This window comes from Acinonyx jubatus, chromosome E2, assembly GCF_027475565.1.
Source record: "Acinonyx jubatus isolate Ajub_Pintada_27869175 chromosome E2, VMU_Ajub_asm_v1.0, whole genome shotgun sequence".
In the NCBI taxonomy this organism is placed as follows: domain Eukaryota; kingdom Metazoa; phylum Chordata; class Mammalia; order Carnivora; family Felidae; genus Acinonyx; species Acinonyx jubatus.
The window spans coordinates 45,670,979-45,687,306 of record NC_069396.1 but is presented as its reverse complement, the minus strand read 5'-3'; the positions used below and the strand labels follow the sequence as shown (position 1 = coordinate 45,687,306).

Sequence of the window (16,328 nt, the reverse complement as noted above, 5' to 3'; positions counted from 1 at the left end):
GCCGCCGGGCCCCGGCCTGGGACTCCGGGATCGCGCCCGTACCTAGACCGTGCACGGCTGCGGGCTTTACTCGGTGCAGAGACCAGTCCCTGCGCTGCAGGCGGGGAAACTGAGGTCCGGGCTCCTGGGGCGGAGCTGGCCCCCGGGCGAGCCCGAGCCCCCGCCCCCGGCCGGCCCCGCCCCAGCCCGTAAGAGGCCCCCTGGGCGCCTAGCGAAAGCGCACAGTGCTGCGCGGGGGCCGGGGCCAGGACCGCGATGGCAGCTCAGCGGCTGGGCAAGCGGGTGCTGAGCAAGCTGCAGTCTCCGTCGCGGGCCCGCGGGCCGGGGGGAAGCCCCGGGGGGCTGCAGAAACGTCACGCGCGTGTCACCGTCAAGTATGACCGGCGGGAGCTGCAGCGGCGGCTGGACGTGGAGAAGTGGATCGACGGGCGCTTGGAGGAGCTGTACCGCGGCAGGGTGAGGCAGGGAGGGGGATGGAGGGGTGGGGGGAGGGATCGACAGACCCCAGGCCCGCACCCTCTACGCCCTTCGGGTCTCTGGTTGCTTGTGCTGGCCTCGGTCACACAAGAGCACGCACGCACGGGACCAGGCACTCATGGGACTCCTTGGCCCTAGTGTCTCCCCTCCATGGCACTATGCTTGTGGACACGGACACACACTTGGGTCTCCAGAGATGTGTCCAAACACCTGGGGAAGGCCAGTGATTGAGCACACGGGGGGTGAGGAGGCAAAGTTGCAGAGCCTGAGCGGCCATATCTGGAGAAAAGTTGGGGGAGGGGGAGGTCTTAAAGCCAAACATAGATATGGTGACGGGGAAGATACTAAGACGAGGAGACGCACAGCAAAGGAAGCAACAACATTTACAGACGTGCACAGCGACAAGTTAGAGCCACTAGCAGACACAGCAACAGAAGTAACAGCCAGGTACAGACGTACAGACTCTCAAGGACACACGCTGTGGTCACCTGCAGATCAACGGGCACCCACAGGCATCCTGGCACAGGCCACAGCCCCATGCAGACACACAGTTACAAAGACAACCACACAAAAGGGCTCCGGTTACAGCTCTTCATAGATACACAGTGTAGCAATTCACAGACGGTCCCAGCTTCACCTACCCCGGGACACCAAACGGTTCAACTAACAGCCACCCATTTTCTCCTACAAGCAAAACCAATAACCACGTGGCAAACACAATGGCAGATGCGACAGCCACTCACAGACATAAAATCACAGGAATGACCGCTACACCCGGACAGAAAACCATACAAGTGACACAGGTAGAAACAGATGCCCGACGGCAGAAATTACCGCCGTCCTGTCCGTGGGCACCCGGGGCCGAAGCTACCGCCCGAGGTGTTGACGCAGAGGCTGCAGACAGACATTTCACACGCTGGGCTGGAGTCTCTGCTTGAAGTCAACACCGTGCAACGCAAAAACGCAGTCACGGGGACCTGATGGTTGTGTCGCTGCACCGGCAGGACGCACAAACACTCCTCAGCACAGCTTGGAGGCAGAAGGAGCCATGGCCCCTTACGGTGACGTGGGGCCCTTTTGTTCTGACATGCGGGTAGGCTCCTGGAAGTGGACAGAGAAGTCCAGTTGCCAGTGGTAGGTGACATCCTCAGACAGTGGGCGCTATAGCTGCCATGACACATTGACGATGACACGGCTAAGCCAGAGCCACACGCCTCCCGGTCATGGGACCATAGGCCCCCGTGCAATACACACACACACACACACACACACACACACACACACACGAAGCCCCACACCTCTGCCTCTTGGGCCGGCCCCAGCCCCTTGGCATCGGGCTCTGGCTCACACGCAGAGCCTCACGCAAGCTGTGTGGCACACTTCTAGACTCTCCCTGCCTTTGCCCCTTCTCCGCACACAAACCCAGGACCAGCCAGCCCTGAGGTCCACAGTGAAGTCAGAAGCACTTTGGGTGGGGGAGGAAAAAATCTGTAGCCTCAGGGATCTCTTGCTTTGACAGCTGGATTCTGTCCCCCACAGGGATAATGAGCCTGCATTTGGCTCTTTGCCCCAAGAGGCTATACTAGAAATCCCCCTCTTGGCTGCTTACAGTTGGGCTCGTGGCTCATCCCGCCCGCCCACTCTGGGGGGCTTTGGTGGCCACCTCTCTGGACTGACCAGGGCACACTATTGGCCCTGGGGGCTGCCCTGAGCCCTAACCACCCTTGCTGTCCTCTTGGACAAGGGGCTGCCCCCCAGCAGGAGGCTCTGGCCTGCCTGCTCCCCTCCTCCACACCTAGTGCTTAGACTTTTCCTTGAAAGGGCAGAGCCAGCCCCTCTCCTGAATCCCAGAATCTGACATTCCAAGACTCGACCAGGCCTGTTTCCCACTATGGGAACTGGGGCCAAGAGGAGAGACCTGTGCCAGCCCCAAGGCTCTCTGGGCCCTGGGGCCCAGGCATCTGAGCTGGTACAGGCCCCTTGGCCTCTGTCAACCCATCTGTCACCACTCCCCCTCCCCCCCAACAACCAGATGTCCCGCCTTGGCGGTGCTGTCCCTGACTGCCACATTGTTGCTCCAGAACATGCCAGCTGGGCCCTGGGGCTGGTGGGGCTTCTCCAGAGCCCTGGACAAAGGCGAGGGAGGGACAGGAAAGGGACCCTGACCACCCCTCCCTCCCTGCCTTAGGAGGCAGACATGCCTGATGAGGTCAACATTGATGAATTGTTGGAATTAGAGAGTGAAGAGGAGAGAAGCCGGAAGATCCAGGTAGGTGGGGGTGGGGTGGGGGGGAAAGCTGCCGCCCCAGCAATAGTTACCAGGTTTATTGAGCACTTAGTATGTGCCAGGCACTGTTCCAGTTGTTTTGCACTTAACTCATTTTATCCTCACAAACCTTGTCAAGGGTTTATCATCTCCGTTTTGTTATTATCACTATAATTATCTCCCATTTTCCAGATGAGGAAAATGAGGCCCACAGAGATTTAATCACTTGCTCGGGGCCCCAGCTCAGAAAGAGCAGAGCTGGGAGTCAAGGCCAAGCAGTCTGACTGCTCTGACCTTGCTGTGCTCTCCCAGAGACAGGAAGTGCTGTGTGACCTTCTGGCCCTCTCTGGATTCAGAGCTGGTCCTGGTGCGAGTTTTCTGGACTCTACCCTAACGCCCTCCACCACACCCCCTCCGCCCCTCCGTGCTCTGTAAGACCCTTGGGCCATGTTCCTCTCTTGAAACCAGATGGGAAGTCCACCCTAGAGTCTGACTTCCTTTTGTCTTGTTGCCTCGGGGCTTTGTTGGGAAAGAAGGGGCCGGAGGGGATTAGGTGCTAGTCATTTACTATTTTCTCTTTTTTTGCGGGGGGCTGGGGTGTTTAGGGACTCCTGAAGTCTTGCAAGAACCCCACAGAGGTGAGTTTGCCCTCCCACGCGGCAGGCCCTGTTCTGGCCCCCTGCATCCTGGTGGAAAAGGGGGTCCCTGGGGAGGAGGGAAGGCGCTGTCTTGCCCAGGGTCGTCAGAGGGAACTCTGGGGAGCCCTCTGTGTCGCTCAGGCCTTTTCTCATCTCCAGTGGTGTCTTTGTCTTCCTCACCCTGGCTCCTCTCTCCCCATCTGCCACTGGGGCCCCATTATCTCCTCCCCACTGAGACGCTCCCCATCTGTCTCCGGTTTCTGCCTTTCCTCTGCTGTTCTCTCCTTGGGGCCTCCAGTCTTTGGGCTCAGCCTCTCTCCGGGTATCCCCTACTCCCCTCCCTGGGCTGCTTCTCCCTTCCCCACCTCTGGGGCCCTCCCATCCCTGCAGGCCCTGCAGCTGAGCGGCCCAACCCCTCCCACTTCCTTCCCTGCTTTAAAAGGGAAAAATATTCATGTTTCTCTAAATGGCTCTGGGCTGCCTGAGGGACAAACGTCATTGTGTGTCTGTCTGCCCTGGAGTGAAGGCCTCTGTCCCTGGGGACCCTCCTGGTGATCTCTTGGCCTGTGAAACCTCTTGATGTCTCTCTGTGGCTATTTCTTCTCTGTCCTTTCGTCTCTCCCTCTGCATCTGTCTCTGTCTCTGTCTTGGTCCCAGTTTCTGGGTCTCTCTCTCCCTGTCTGTGTCTCTATCTCTCCCTGTGTCTCTCACTGTTTCTCTCCGACTCTCTCTGTTTCTCTCCGTCTTTCTCTGTGTGTCTCCCTCTCTCTTTCCCAGTCTCTGCCTTTCGTCCCCCTCCCTAACTACCCCCACACCCTCTCACTGACCAGGTCAGAGGGAATGGGGGCTGGGTGGGTGGGGTTGGCCCCACCCCTCCCCATGTTCTCAGGACCCCTGCCCTGTCCTCAGGACTTCGTCCAGGAGCTGCTGGTGAAGCTTCGAGGCCTCCACAAGCAGCCAGGTCTCCGCCAGCCCAGCCCCTCCGGTGACAGCAGCCTGAGCCCCCTCCAGGACCCGGCCCGGACCGCGCCACCCTGACCTTCTCGCCTCTGCGGCCCCCTCCCTTCTCCCCTTCACTCCACACCGTCCTGGCTTGTTTATAAGTTGTATGTAATGGTTCTATAACAACACCGCGTGCCTGTTTTTCCTCTCCCTGATCACTGGGCTTCCCCAAGCTCCCCCAACACCTCCCTCTCTCCCGCTGCGTCTCCTCGTGTCCCAGCACCCGCAGCTGGCCCGACAGATGGAGGCTCACTCCTCAGCCAGAGAGCATGAGAACAGGCCCTGCTGACCTTGCACCCCTGCCCCCCGGGGACTCATCTTGTCATTCCCCACCTCCCCCACCCCGCCAGCCTTGGTCGGCCCAGCACAAGCCAGCAAGGCCACAGTAGGTGTCATTCAGGGTTCCTGTGGGAATGATGGTCTGTGGTCCTTGCATCATGGGAGACGTGCAAAACCAAACGTGCCCAACATCACCACAAGACGCCATGAACAGACCAATTTAAGGGGGCTTCCTGAAGAAAGTGACATTGAGGCAAGGCTTTGAAGGATGCATGGGAGTTTGTGTGAAACGGGTACCCATATCGGAGGACTCTGAACCTTGTGGGTGGAGGGACTGACATTGAGGCTAAGCTGGGGGAAGATACCAAATATTGGCAGGGCCATCGGCTAATCAGGATGTTCAAGTCCCCTGGAGCTGGATCAGGGAGGCCCCTGGGCTGGAGCAGGGGGAGGCCTGAAGGGTTACAGGGGAGGGGCTAGGGCTCAGAAGTTGTGGTAGCTATTTAACCCAAACTAGAAGTATTTCAGTATTTTAACAGCAGATCTAGTTGTACCCGTAGTCCTGGCTGTGTACAGTCGGGATACGGGGTGGGCCAGGGCCAGAGCAAGGGGATCTCTGCCCCCTGCCCCCCAGGGCAAAGCACACTTCAAATATTGCCTCTACTACTGACTGGATTTGAGGTCCCAGCCCCTGTCCTTACCCCGTGCCACCCAGCAGCCCAGCTAGGATCAGGCACCCATCCCAGGGGGTCAGCTCTGTCTGGCAGGAAGAGAAGACGTGGCTGAAGAAGAGGGGAATGCAGGGACACCTTGCCTGTCCAGCCCTTCAGGTGGCCTTGCTGTCCCTACACAGACTTCAGGCTTCAGTGTCTCCCTTCCTCCACCTAAATGTATAGAGAATGAATGTGTGGAAGATGGAGGTATCCCTCCTGGCATCCGATCACCTGGGCCCATCTCCCAGAACATCCTCTGGGGCCCACGGAACCCTTTGAACTTCCCTCTCACAACCTGTTTTTGGTTCCTCGTTTTGTGGAGGTGGTCTGTGCTCAAAACTTAGGTTCTAAAGTCCTGGGTGTCCCATGTGTTGAGCGTCCCAGTTTCTTCATCTGGAAAATGGGGACTTCACAGATGAGGAAACTGAGGCCGAGTTTAGTGCTATCATGTGCCCAAAGTCACACATCTGGAAAGTGGCACTGGTCTTCAGTCCCTTGCACCTGACTCCAGAGCCCAACTACCCAACTCCTACCCTACAATGCTCCTACAAACCATAGCGGTGAGTGCTATGCTTTAGTGTCAGGAAGAGGTTGACTAACTCATACTACAGTGTTAGTGACTGCTCATACTCCTGAGATGTCCTATGCAATTATTTTTAAATGTTCATTTTATTTTTGAAAGAGTGTGAACAGAGGAGGGGCAGGGGGTGGGGGACAGAGGATCTGAAGCAGGCTCTGCACTGACAGCAGAAAGCCCAATATGGGGCTCAATCTCATGAACCATGAGATCAAGGTCTGGGCCAAAGCCAGATGTGTAACTGACTGAGCCAACCAGGTGTCCCTGTATTGCCCTTTAGATAGGATATCTCAGGGGGTGCCTGGGTGGCTCAGTCGGTTAAGCATCATCCCTGGCTAGCAAAGATGTACCTTGGGAACACTGATTTTCAAGCCCTCTGATGTGACAAAGCCCCAAAGGACACCGTGTCTCTGACCTGCCACCCTTGAACTGCCCCACTTGCCTCCTCACCAGGCTCCCTGCCTCTGTCTGTTTCCCACTCAGCAGCCAGATAACACCTTTCCTTCGCTCTCCCCTTTGTCTCCATCCACTCCCTTCCCTTTTCCGCTTTCCTCCAATTCATCATTTTTAAAATCAATTTCTAGGTATTGTTCTACGATTTCTTTATGCAAATACAAACAAGTGGGAACCTAGTTTCTGCCCCAACCTTGCTCTTTTTCACAAAACAACCCACCTTGGAGATCCTTCATATCACAACCCCTCCGTGGGCTTCCCTTGGTCTCAGAACAAAAGCCAAAATCCTCCCCTATATACTCCTCCCTGCACTCTCCCACTTCCCCACCTCACTCCCTCCGGGACCACAGACACATTTCCTCTGCCCAGAGCACTCTTCTCTGAGGGTCCCTCATCCTCCTTTAATGTAATCTCAGAGAGGTTTCTGTGAGCCCCTTATCTAAGGAGCCATGCCTTCTGTCACTATCCTGTCACCCTGATTTAGTTTCTCCATAGAATTTATTACACCCGGACATAATCTGTTATTTTATTGTCTGTCTACACTCCCCAACCTTCAGAATATTAGCTCCTTGCCTGCCTTGAGTATGGCTGTCCTCAAGTCTGGAACAGTGTCGGGCACACAGTAGGTGCTTGCCCCAAACAGTGCCCCCTGGTGGCCACATTCTCTCTCCGCACACAGTAAGCCTCCTCGTATAGAAGTGAGGTCTCAGCGCCCCCTCGTGGCTATGTGAGTTGGTTTTAAACTGCACCCCAGAGGTTAGTTACTCTGGGAACGCGGCGGGGGTGCGGGGAGAAGGTGTCAGATGGGTTTTAATTAAAAGAGCAGGCTCCAGACGCAGCTGCTACCAGGCACTCATCCATCTGATCAACACCAGAGGCTTTGCTAATTAGAATGATAAATATTAGAAATGGGCTTTTATCAATGATTCGGCTGGTATTCACAATTGACTAAAATGTTTTAGAAATACTTTTCATCCTCATAATAAACAGGGCAGCAAGTCAGCAAAGAGATTATCATGGTTGATATAAGATCAACCTACAAAAATCAGGATCATTTCTGTAACACTATAATAACCAATTCGTGTTTATTTTTTATGTTTATTTTTCTTTCTTTCTTTTTTTTTGTTATCCCCCCTCCCCCGTTTATTTTTGAGAGAGAGAGAGAGAGAGTGAGGGTGTGCGGGGGAGGAGCAGAGGAAGAGAGAGAGAGAGAGAGAGAGAGAGAGAGAGAGAGAGAGAATCCTAAGCAGGCTCCATGCTGTCAACGCAGAGCCTGACCCAGGGCTTGGTCTTGTGAACAGTGAGATCATGACCTGAACTGAAATCAAGAGTCAGAAGCTCAACCGAGCCACCCAGGTGCCCCTGTAATAACCAATTCAAACAAAGTTTTAGGGGTGCCTGGCTGGCTCAGTCCGTAGAGCATGCAACTCTTTTTTTTTTTTTTTTTAATGTTTATTTATTTTTGAGAGAGAGACAGAGTGTGAGCAGTGGAGGAACAGAGAGACAGGGAGACACAGAATCTGATGCAGGCTCCAGGCTCCGAGTTGTCGGCACAGAGCCCAATGTGGAGCTTGAACTCACCAACCATGAGATCATGACCTGAAATGAAGTCAGACGCCTAACTGACTGAGCTGCCCAGGCACCCCATGAATCTCTTAATTTCAGGGTCATCAGTTGGAGCCCCACGTTGGGCACAGGGATTACTTTAAAAAAATTAAAATGTCAATAAAGGATACAGAAGGTATTCTGAAAAAAATGAAACCATCCATATCCTTAGATAGGCTATCTTAATATTATCCACATGTCAATTCTCTCAAAATTAGTCTACATGTTTAAAGCAATCTTAATCAAAATGTTTTTTTTTTTAATACTTGATAAACCAATTCTAAAATTTATATGGAGGCACAGGGCACCTGGGTGGCTCAGTCGGTTGAGCGTCTGACTTCGGCTCAGGTCATAATCTCATGGTTTGTGAGTTTGAGCCCCGCGTCGGGCTCGCTGCTGTTCGTGCAGGGCCTCCTTTGGATCCTCTGTCCCCTTCTCTCTCTTTGCACCTCCCCTGCTCATGTTCTCTCTCTCTCAAAAATAAATAAATATTTAAAAATTATATGGAGGAATAAAGGTATACAGATAGCTAAGTCAACATTAAAAAGGAAGGGAGGGTCTAGGGGTGCCTGGGTGGCTCAGCAGGTTAAGCATCCAACTTTGATTTTGGCTCAGGTCATGATCTCATGGTTCATGGGTTCCAGCCCCACATCGGGCTCTTCACTGTCAGCTGGGAGCCTGCTGGAGATCCTCTCTCTCCCTCTCTCTCTGCCCCTCCCCTGAGGGAAAAAAAAAAGGAAGAGGGGATTCTGCATTACCAAATATTAAGACCAACTGCAAAGCCACAGTTATAAAAACAGTGGGATACAAGAACAGGTGCATGCACCAAAGGAACAGAACAGACTCACAGGCAGACCCAGGCCCGTTTAGGTACGTAAGACGAGACAGGTTGCATTGCCATTCCATGGAGGAAAGGATGGATTGTTCACTGTGATTTGAGGAAAACTTGCATATTCTATGGAGAAAAAGAAAATGGATCCTTACCTCACACCACACACAAAGACTCTAAATGAAGTAAAGACCTAAATGTAAAGAATTAAACTATGGAGGGGCACCTGGGTGGATCAGTCCGTTAAACATCCAACTTTGGCTCAGGTCATGATCTCACGGTCTGTAAGTTCAAGCCCTGCATCTGGCTCTGTGCTGACAGCTCGGAGCCTGGAGTCTGCTTCGGATTCTGTGTCTGCCTCTCTCTCTGCCCCTCCCCCACTCGTTCTCTCTCTCTCTCTCTCTCTCTCTCTCTCTCTCTCTCTCTCTCCCTCTCTCAAAAATAAATAAATAAACAAACAAAAACAAGGAGAGGGGTGCCTGGCTGGCTTAGTTGGCAGAGCAGGGTTGTAAGTTTGAGCCCCACATTGGGTGTAGGGATCACTTAAAAATAAAAATCTTAACAAAAAAATAAAACAACAATGAGATATCAGTTAACACCTATTGATCAGGCAAAAATTAGAAAGCTGGATGATACCGGGGCACCTGGCTGGCTCAGTCGGTGGAGCCTGCAACTCTTGATCTTGGGGTTATGAGTTTGACCCTACGTTGGGTGTAGAGATTAGGTAAAGGTAAAATCTTTAAAGTTTTGTTATTTTATTTTATTTTTATTTTATTTTACTTTATTTTAATGTTTATTCATTTTTGAGAGACAGAGCACACAAGCAGAGAAGGTAAGGAGGGGGGTGGGGACACAGAATCCGAAGCAGGCTCCAGGCTTCGAGTTGTCAACACAGAGCCTGACGCGGGGCTGGAACTCATGAACCGTGAGATCGTGACCTGAGCCAAAGTCGGATGCTCAAGCGCCTCAGTCACCCAGGTGCCCCAAGTTTTTATTTTATTTTAGAGAAACAGTGTGTGAACAGAGGAGAGGGGCAGAGGGAGAGAGAAAGAATCTTAAGCAGGCTCCACACTCAGCTTGGAGCCTGACGTGGGGCTTGATCCCACGACCTGGGATCATGACCTGAGACTAAATCAAGAGTTGGACACTGAACCAACTGAGCCACCCAGGAGCCCCATTAAAGGTAAAATCTTTAAAGAGAAGGAAAGAAGAAAGAAAGAAAGAAAGAAAGAAAGAAAGAAAGAAAGAAAGAAAGAAAGGGAAAAGAAAGCAAGGAAGTAAGAAAGAAAGAAAAAGCAAGCAAGCAGGCAAGCTGGATGATACCAAGTGTTGGCAGTGGCATTGACCAACAGAACAGACCAGCAAGCATGCATGGAGTGCGTGGTAACACACGGTAAGTGAACTGGATAAACACTAGGCTAGGCCTGGGGAAATAGGGCCCCCATGCACTGCATGTGGGAGCGGCTCATGGTCCAGGCATCTGGAGAGAAAGCTATTCATTCAGTCTCAGGTGTTTCTGAGCACCTATTCTATGTCTGCCTACATCAGGAGCTTACACTCTAACAGGGCAAAACAGATAATAGACAATATTATAAATGAGTGAATTACATATTAGAAGGTGATGAGAATTATGGGAAAAATTAAGCAAAGAGAAAAAATGAGACACAGCAAAGAGATTGGAAGTGTTAGGGAGGGGAAGGTTGTGGTTTTCTTTCTTTTTAAAAAGATTTTTTTTAATGTTTATTTTTGACAGAGAGAGAGACAGACTGGGGGCAGGGGAGGGGCGGAGAGAGAGGGAGACACAGAACCCGAAACAGGCTCCGGGCTCTGAGCTGTCGGCACAGAGCCCCATATGGGGCTCGAACTCACAAGCGGTGAGATCATGACCTGAGCCGAAGTCAGACACTCAACCGACTGAGCCACCCAGGTGCCCCGATTGTGATTTTCAACAGGGTAGTGTGGTAGACAGAGAAATGGCCCCCCAAATGTCTGTGTCCTAATCCCTAGAACCTGTGACTATGTTACCTCACGTGGCAGAAGGGAGTCTGCAGACGTGATGAAGTTAAGGATCTTGAGGTAGGGAAGATTATCCTGGGTTATCCTGGTGGGTCCAACGCAATCACGAGGGTCCGTGTAAGAGAGAGGCAGAGGGAGATTTGAAGGGTGGAGGGTGGGCGGTCACAAGCCCAGGAAAGGCGTCAGCCACGGATGCTGGGAGAGGCGCCCACCTGATTCTCTCCTAGCGCCTCTGGAACTGGAGGGGAAGGAATAATGTTATGTTATGTTATGTTATGTTATGTTATGTTATGTTATGTTATTTACTTACTGTTTATTTGTTTTTTGAGAGACAGGGATAGTTAGAGTGGGGGGAGGGGCAGAGAGAGAGAGAGAGAGAATCCATGCTGCCAACACAGAGCCCCATGAGAGGCTTGAACCCATGAACTGTGAGATCATGACCTGAGCTGAAACCAAGAGTTGGAGGCTTAATCCACGGAGCCTCCCAGGCTCCCTGAAATTTCTGTTGTTTTAAGCCCCTGAGTTTGTAGTCATTTGTCACAGCAGGCAAGTTCTGCCACGTCTCATCTCCTCCTTACCCCCACTCTGCACAGTCCTCCCGCCAGAACTTCCTCAGCCTCCTCCCTGGTCGGTCTCTGTGCTCCCTCCTTGCTCCCGCAGTTTGTCCCACACGTGCGACCATGGGGATCCTTCTAAAACAGCATTCCATTATCCTTTGAGCCCTCCACGGGCTCCCTTCCCTTCCCTTCCCTTCCCTTCCCTTCCCTTCCCTTCCCTTCCCTTCCCTTCCCTTCCCTTCCCTTCCCTTCCCTCCCCTTCCCCTCCCCTCCCCTTCCCTTCCTTCCCTACCTGACGCGGTCTCACCGGCTCCGCGCCTCAGGAGTTGTTGCAAGGGTCCCGTGAGAGTGCTCAGGGACCAGGACTCCTCCCACAGCCACCCCGTCTCAGGGCCGCGCAGAGGGTGCTTTGGGGTGGGCACACCCGAGTTCAAGTCCAGCCTTTGAGATGTATTTGTGATCTCTGACCAGAGAATGGGGGGTGGGGGGTGGGGGGGCAGCTGGAATAATGCCCCTCCCCCGCCAGGCTGCTGTGCAAAACCTTGAGCCCAGGTGAGGTGCACAGTAGGTGTTCAGCCACAGGAATTTATGGCATGAGGACCACAGAGGGTATTTACTGCGTGAGGTGTGCCAGGCGCTGTTCTAAGTGCTTTGCGTGGACCCCCAGCATCCTCACCACAAACCTGTGAAGCTGGAATAATTAATCCTAGTTGATAGATGAGGAAACTGAGCTTCCAGAAAGATTGAGGAAGTTCCCGCAGAGCCACAGGGGCGCACGGGACACTGGCCCACGGAGCCCATGCCATCCACTCTCGGCTCTGTGGCTTGTGCTGTGACCCCCCTCCCCAGCCCCGCGGCAGCCCAGTGCTTGACGGTCATCCCTTCAGCTGTATTTTGTGTCTTCTCTCTGTGTTTGTCTTCACGCTCTAACCCAGTGGTTCTCATGGATGAGGTCATTGGAGAGATGTGGGGGCTGGTTCGGGATGGATGGTGGGGGCTGTTGACAGAGACCCTGAATCTCTCTAGGACGGGCGGGGGGGGTGTTGGGGGGCGGGTTTGGGCAGGGATGGCCCTTTCACAGAATGCCTGAGTGGATTCTGACACAGGAAGTCGGTTAGCCTCCCGGCTCAGAGGAGTGCAGGGAAGAAAGGTGAGTTTAACTTCTGAGTCAGACCTGGGTTCAAATCCTAGCTCTCCCTGTCTTGACGGGTAGGAGCTCTTGGTGAGGGTATTGTCTCTCTGAGCCTAAATTGCCTGTCTGATGCTGAGGTGATAAGTCCTGCTCCCTAAGGGTGGTCGGTGTGATTCAGTGATGTAAAACCTACAAAAAAAAAAAAAAAACCCCAAAAAACCCCACCTCAGTACAGGTCCTGACACACAGGAAGAGCTAAACCAATGAGACTGTACATTATCATTGTTGTTATTATTATGGATCATTATGGTTGTTGCCCTGGTATTGTGTGATCCCCAACCTCACCTCCTCTGTACTTCAAAAAAAATTTTTAAGTTTATTTATTTATTTAGAGAGGGACAGAAATAGTACAAGTGGGGAAGGGGCAGAGAGAGAGAGAGAGAGAGAGAGAGAGAGAGAGAGAGAGAATCCCAAGCAGGCTCCGCGATGTCAGCACAGAGTATGCAGGGCTCGAACTCACAAAGCGTGAGATCATGACCTGAGCCCAAACCAAGAGTCGGACACTCAATGGACTGAGCCAGCCAGGTGCCCCTCACCCAGGTGTTTATTTTTTTGAGAGAGGGAGAGAGAGAGAGCGCACTCGCGGGAGGGGCAGAGAGAGAGGGAGACAGAGGGTCCTAAGTGGGCTCTCTGCTCTCAGCACAATGCAGGGCTCGAGCCCACAAACTGTGAGATCGTGACCTGAGCTGAAGTCTGACGCTTAACTGACTGAACCACCCAGGCGCCCTGCGTCTATACTTTGATATCCACATCCGGTCAGGAGACTTCTGAAGGTCATGTCTGAACATCCCAAGGGAGGTTTAGGGGTGGGCTGGATACTCGGAAGATTAATGGGGAAGAGAGGGATGTGGGGTGGGAGGTTAGCAATAGCGTCTTCCTCAGAAGCCCAGGGGGGGCCCCCAGGAGTCTGGAACAGAGGGTTTCCTAGTGATTCTACAGGAGCTTTTGGGCTAGGATGTCAGACACCAGTGGCCGGGTGCTGGGCAGGGTCTGAGGCTCAGGGTGGGTGGACCATATCTCCACTAGTGGCCCCACTGCCACTTGGGTATCTGTCCCAGGTCTGAGGATTCAGAACAACCCGTGTGGACAAAGACTGGAGCCACAGTGCCCTCTGGTGGCCAGAGGCTTGGGCTCCAGGGTTAAGTGAAGTGACCAAAGTTTGGGACTTCCAGGGACAGTGTTTGTTCCCAAAACTCCAGTGACGGGAAGAGTAGGCATCAGGACCCCAAGATGTCAGAACAGACACTTACCCTGTGTCTGGAGAGGGCAAGGGGTCAGGACTTGGAAAGGATTCTCGTGGAATCTCCTACAAAAAGCACCCCCCCCCCCACCCCAGGGTGCTGTCTCAGTCTGTACAGCATGCGACTTTTTTTTTTTTTTTTAGTGTTTATTTATTTTTGAGAGGAGGAAAGAGAGTGTGAGCGGGGAAGGGGTAGAGAGAGAGGGAGACACAGATCTGAAGCAGACTCTAGGCTCTGAGCTGTCAGCACAGAGCCCCATGCGGGGCTTCGAACTGGTGAACCACGAGACCTGAGCTGAAGTCAGATGCTCAACTGACTGAGCCATCCAGGTGTCCCAAGCATATGACTCTTGATGTCAGAGTCATGAGTTCAAGCCCCACGTTGGGTCAGGAGGCTCCTCTGGGCTCCCACAACGCCTGTGCTTCTCTATCCCAGCCTCGACCCCTCTGCCTGGGCTTCCTCCACTCTTGGCTGCCATTGTGTGGTGATGGGTCTCTTATCCCACTGGACTGTGAGCTTAAGAGCCCAGGGAAGAGCCAGCACAGCTGTGTCCAGCCTGCCCACACAGAGCTGGGGACCCTAATCCTCTAGAAAGGAGTGAATGTGCCTGCTAACCTCTCCCTTCTCTTTGCCTTTAACTCTAGACCCCCTGCTGGGAAGGTTTCCTTAATGCAGCACCCCACCCCCCACTCAGGTTGTCCAAGTGTCTGTGTGGGGCACAGTCTGGACCCCACCTGACTCTCTGTCCCCGCTAGTTGTGTGCCTCAGAGCTAGATGGTGAGGAGACACACGGAGCATGACAACTAGTTGATTCACTTATTTATTCAACAAATAATTATTGAGCACCTACTATTTTCCAGGCCCTGTTCTAGGCACTGGGGAGACAGCAGTGGATGGAACAACAATCCCTGCCCTCACAGAGCTATTATTCTAATGGGCAGAGACAGACACTAAGTCAAATAACTAAACAGATTTAGTACAAGATGACAAACTATGGTATGTATTGGAAGAAAAGGCATTTCAGAGGACAGAGTTATGGGGGATGCTATTTTAGCTGAGGTTCGATCTGAGGAGGTAACATTTAATCAAAAACCTGAATAAAGCGAGGGATGGAGCCATGTGGATATCGGGGAGGAATATTCTAAGCAGAGAGAACAGTAAGTGCAAAGATCCTGTGGCTGACATGGGATTGGAATGCTCCAGGAACAGGGAGGAGGCCGGTGTGACTGGAGTAAAGTTAGCCAATGGAAGGAAAGAGGGAGATGAGGTTAGAAATGTGATGAAGGTTGGGGAGGGGATCACTTGGGGCATTGAGGGCGGACTGAGGACTTTGCACTTTATTCCAGTTATGAAAGAAGCCCCCGGAGGTTTTGAGCCCAAGAGCGTTGTGACGCCATATGTTTTAGGTAGCGCACTCTGGCTGCCATGGGGAGAACAGACATGGGGTTGTCCAGGCGGGACACAATGGTGGACAGTACCAGGTGTGAAGGGAGAAGAGTGGGTAGATCCTGGATCTGCTTTGTGAATGTAGAGATAACACGATTTGCTGATGGGCTTGGTGTGTGTGTGTGTGTGTGTGTGTGTGTGTGTGTGTGTGAAAAAGAAGAGAGTCGATGATTGATTGCACTTAGAACAAAATCCATTTTCTTTGTAATGTCCTACAAGGCTCTACATGATCTGGGTCCTTGCCCTCTCCCCAGCCTTGTCCCTCCCCTCACTCATTCTGCTCCGATCACACCAGCTTTCTCACTGATCTTTGCACTTGTCAAAGCGTGTTCCCTTTCCCCTCCTGTCTCCTGGCTGGAACTTCTCGGGTCTCAGCTCAAATGTCATCTTCTCAGAGAAGCCGTTTTATAGCATTCATAATTTTCTAAATTGATTTTGTCTATTTATTTTCTTCTTTGTCATCTTGTCTTTCTCCACTAAAAGGTGAGCTGCTTGAGGGCAGCGACTTTGGTCACTGCTCTGTGTCCCAGTGCCTAGAAAAGTGCCCGGCACCTGGCAAGCACTGATTAAGTGAACAAAGACACTGATTAACCTCTGTGCTTGTTTACAGGCTGGCTTACACAGAAGAGACACCCAGACAAGCAGGCATGGACAAGAACACACAACAGATCCTTGGGTCATCCACATACCCTGGGGAGACCCAGAAGCCAGGGGCCACCTGCTCCCGCGCCCGCGGTTCCTGGTGGATGGAGAGCCCGAGGTGGGAATGGAGCACCCCCAGGGAGGAGGAAAAGATGCTCTGGGACGAGCCCAGCCCCGCCCTGTATCCCCAGCAGCCAATGGGCGTGTGGTCCTCCCGGCGCCCCCTGGGACGTGTAGTCCGGTCAGGGGCGCCCTCGGGCGCCGCTGTGCGCCCCTAGACTCCACGTCCCGTCGTGCGCCGGGAGGTGCGGGGATTGGCCGGGCCCCGCCCCCGGCCCGCCCCGCTCAGCTCGCGCCGCAGCCCCAAGAATGAATGAAATCGTAGCGCGCTGGGC

General features: G+C 53.0%; 1 protein-coding gene across 2 annotated transcripts; it reads left to right on the top strand.

Moving 5' to 3' along the window:
* On the top strand, positions 1-4,524 carry PPP1R14A (protein phosphatase 1 regulatory inhibitor subunit 14A). 2 transcript variants are annotated; one of them, XM_053210479.1, is made up of 4 exons: positions 1-456; positions 2,666-2,746; positions 3,349-3,381; positions 4,271-4,524. In XM_053210479.1, exons 1-4 carry the CDS (start codon positions 256-258, stop codon positions 4,313-4,315), a joined length of 360 nt encoding a protein of 119 aa, XP_053066454.1. In that variant the 5' UTR covers positions 1-255; the 3' UTR covers positions 4,316-4,524. The 2 variants fall into 2 exon arrangements, with proteins under 2 accessions (XP_053066454.1, XP_026900470.1); XM_027044669.2 differs by having other exon boundaries at positions 8-456; positions 4,291-4,524.
* Positions 4,525-16,328: the final 11,804 nt, after the last annotated feature.

What these genes read in the sequence shown, in the direction of transcription:
- PPP1R14A (XM_027044669.2), top strand. Translation starts at nt 256, where the DNA reads ATGGCAGCTCAGCGGCTGGGCAAGCGGGTGCTGAGCAAGCTGCAGTCT. An exon ending in AGAGAAGCCGGAAGATCCAG is followed by an intron (nt 2,747 to 3,348) that starts GTAGGTGGGGGT and finishes TGGGGTGTTTAG; the next exon opens with GGACTCCTGAAGTCTTGCAA. An exon ending in CTTGCAAGAACCCCACAGAG is followed by an intron (nt 3,382 to 4,290) that starts GTGAGTTTGCCC and finishes CCCTGTCCTCAG; the next exon opens with GACTTCGTCCAGGAGCTGCT.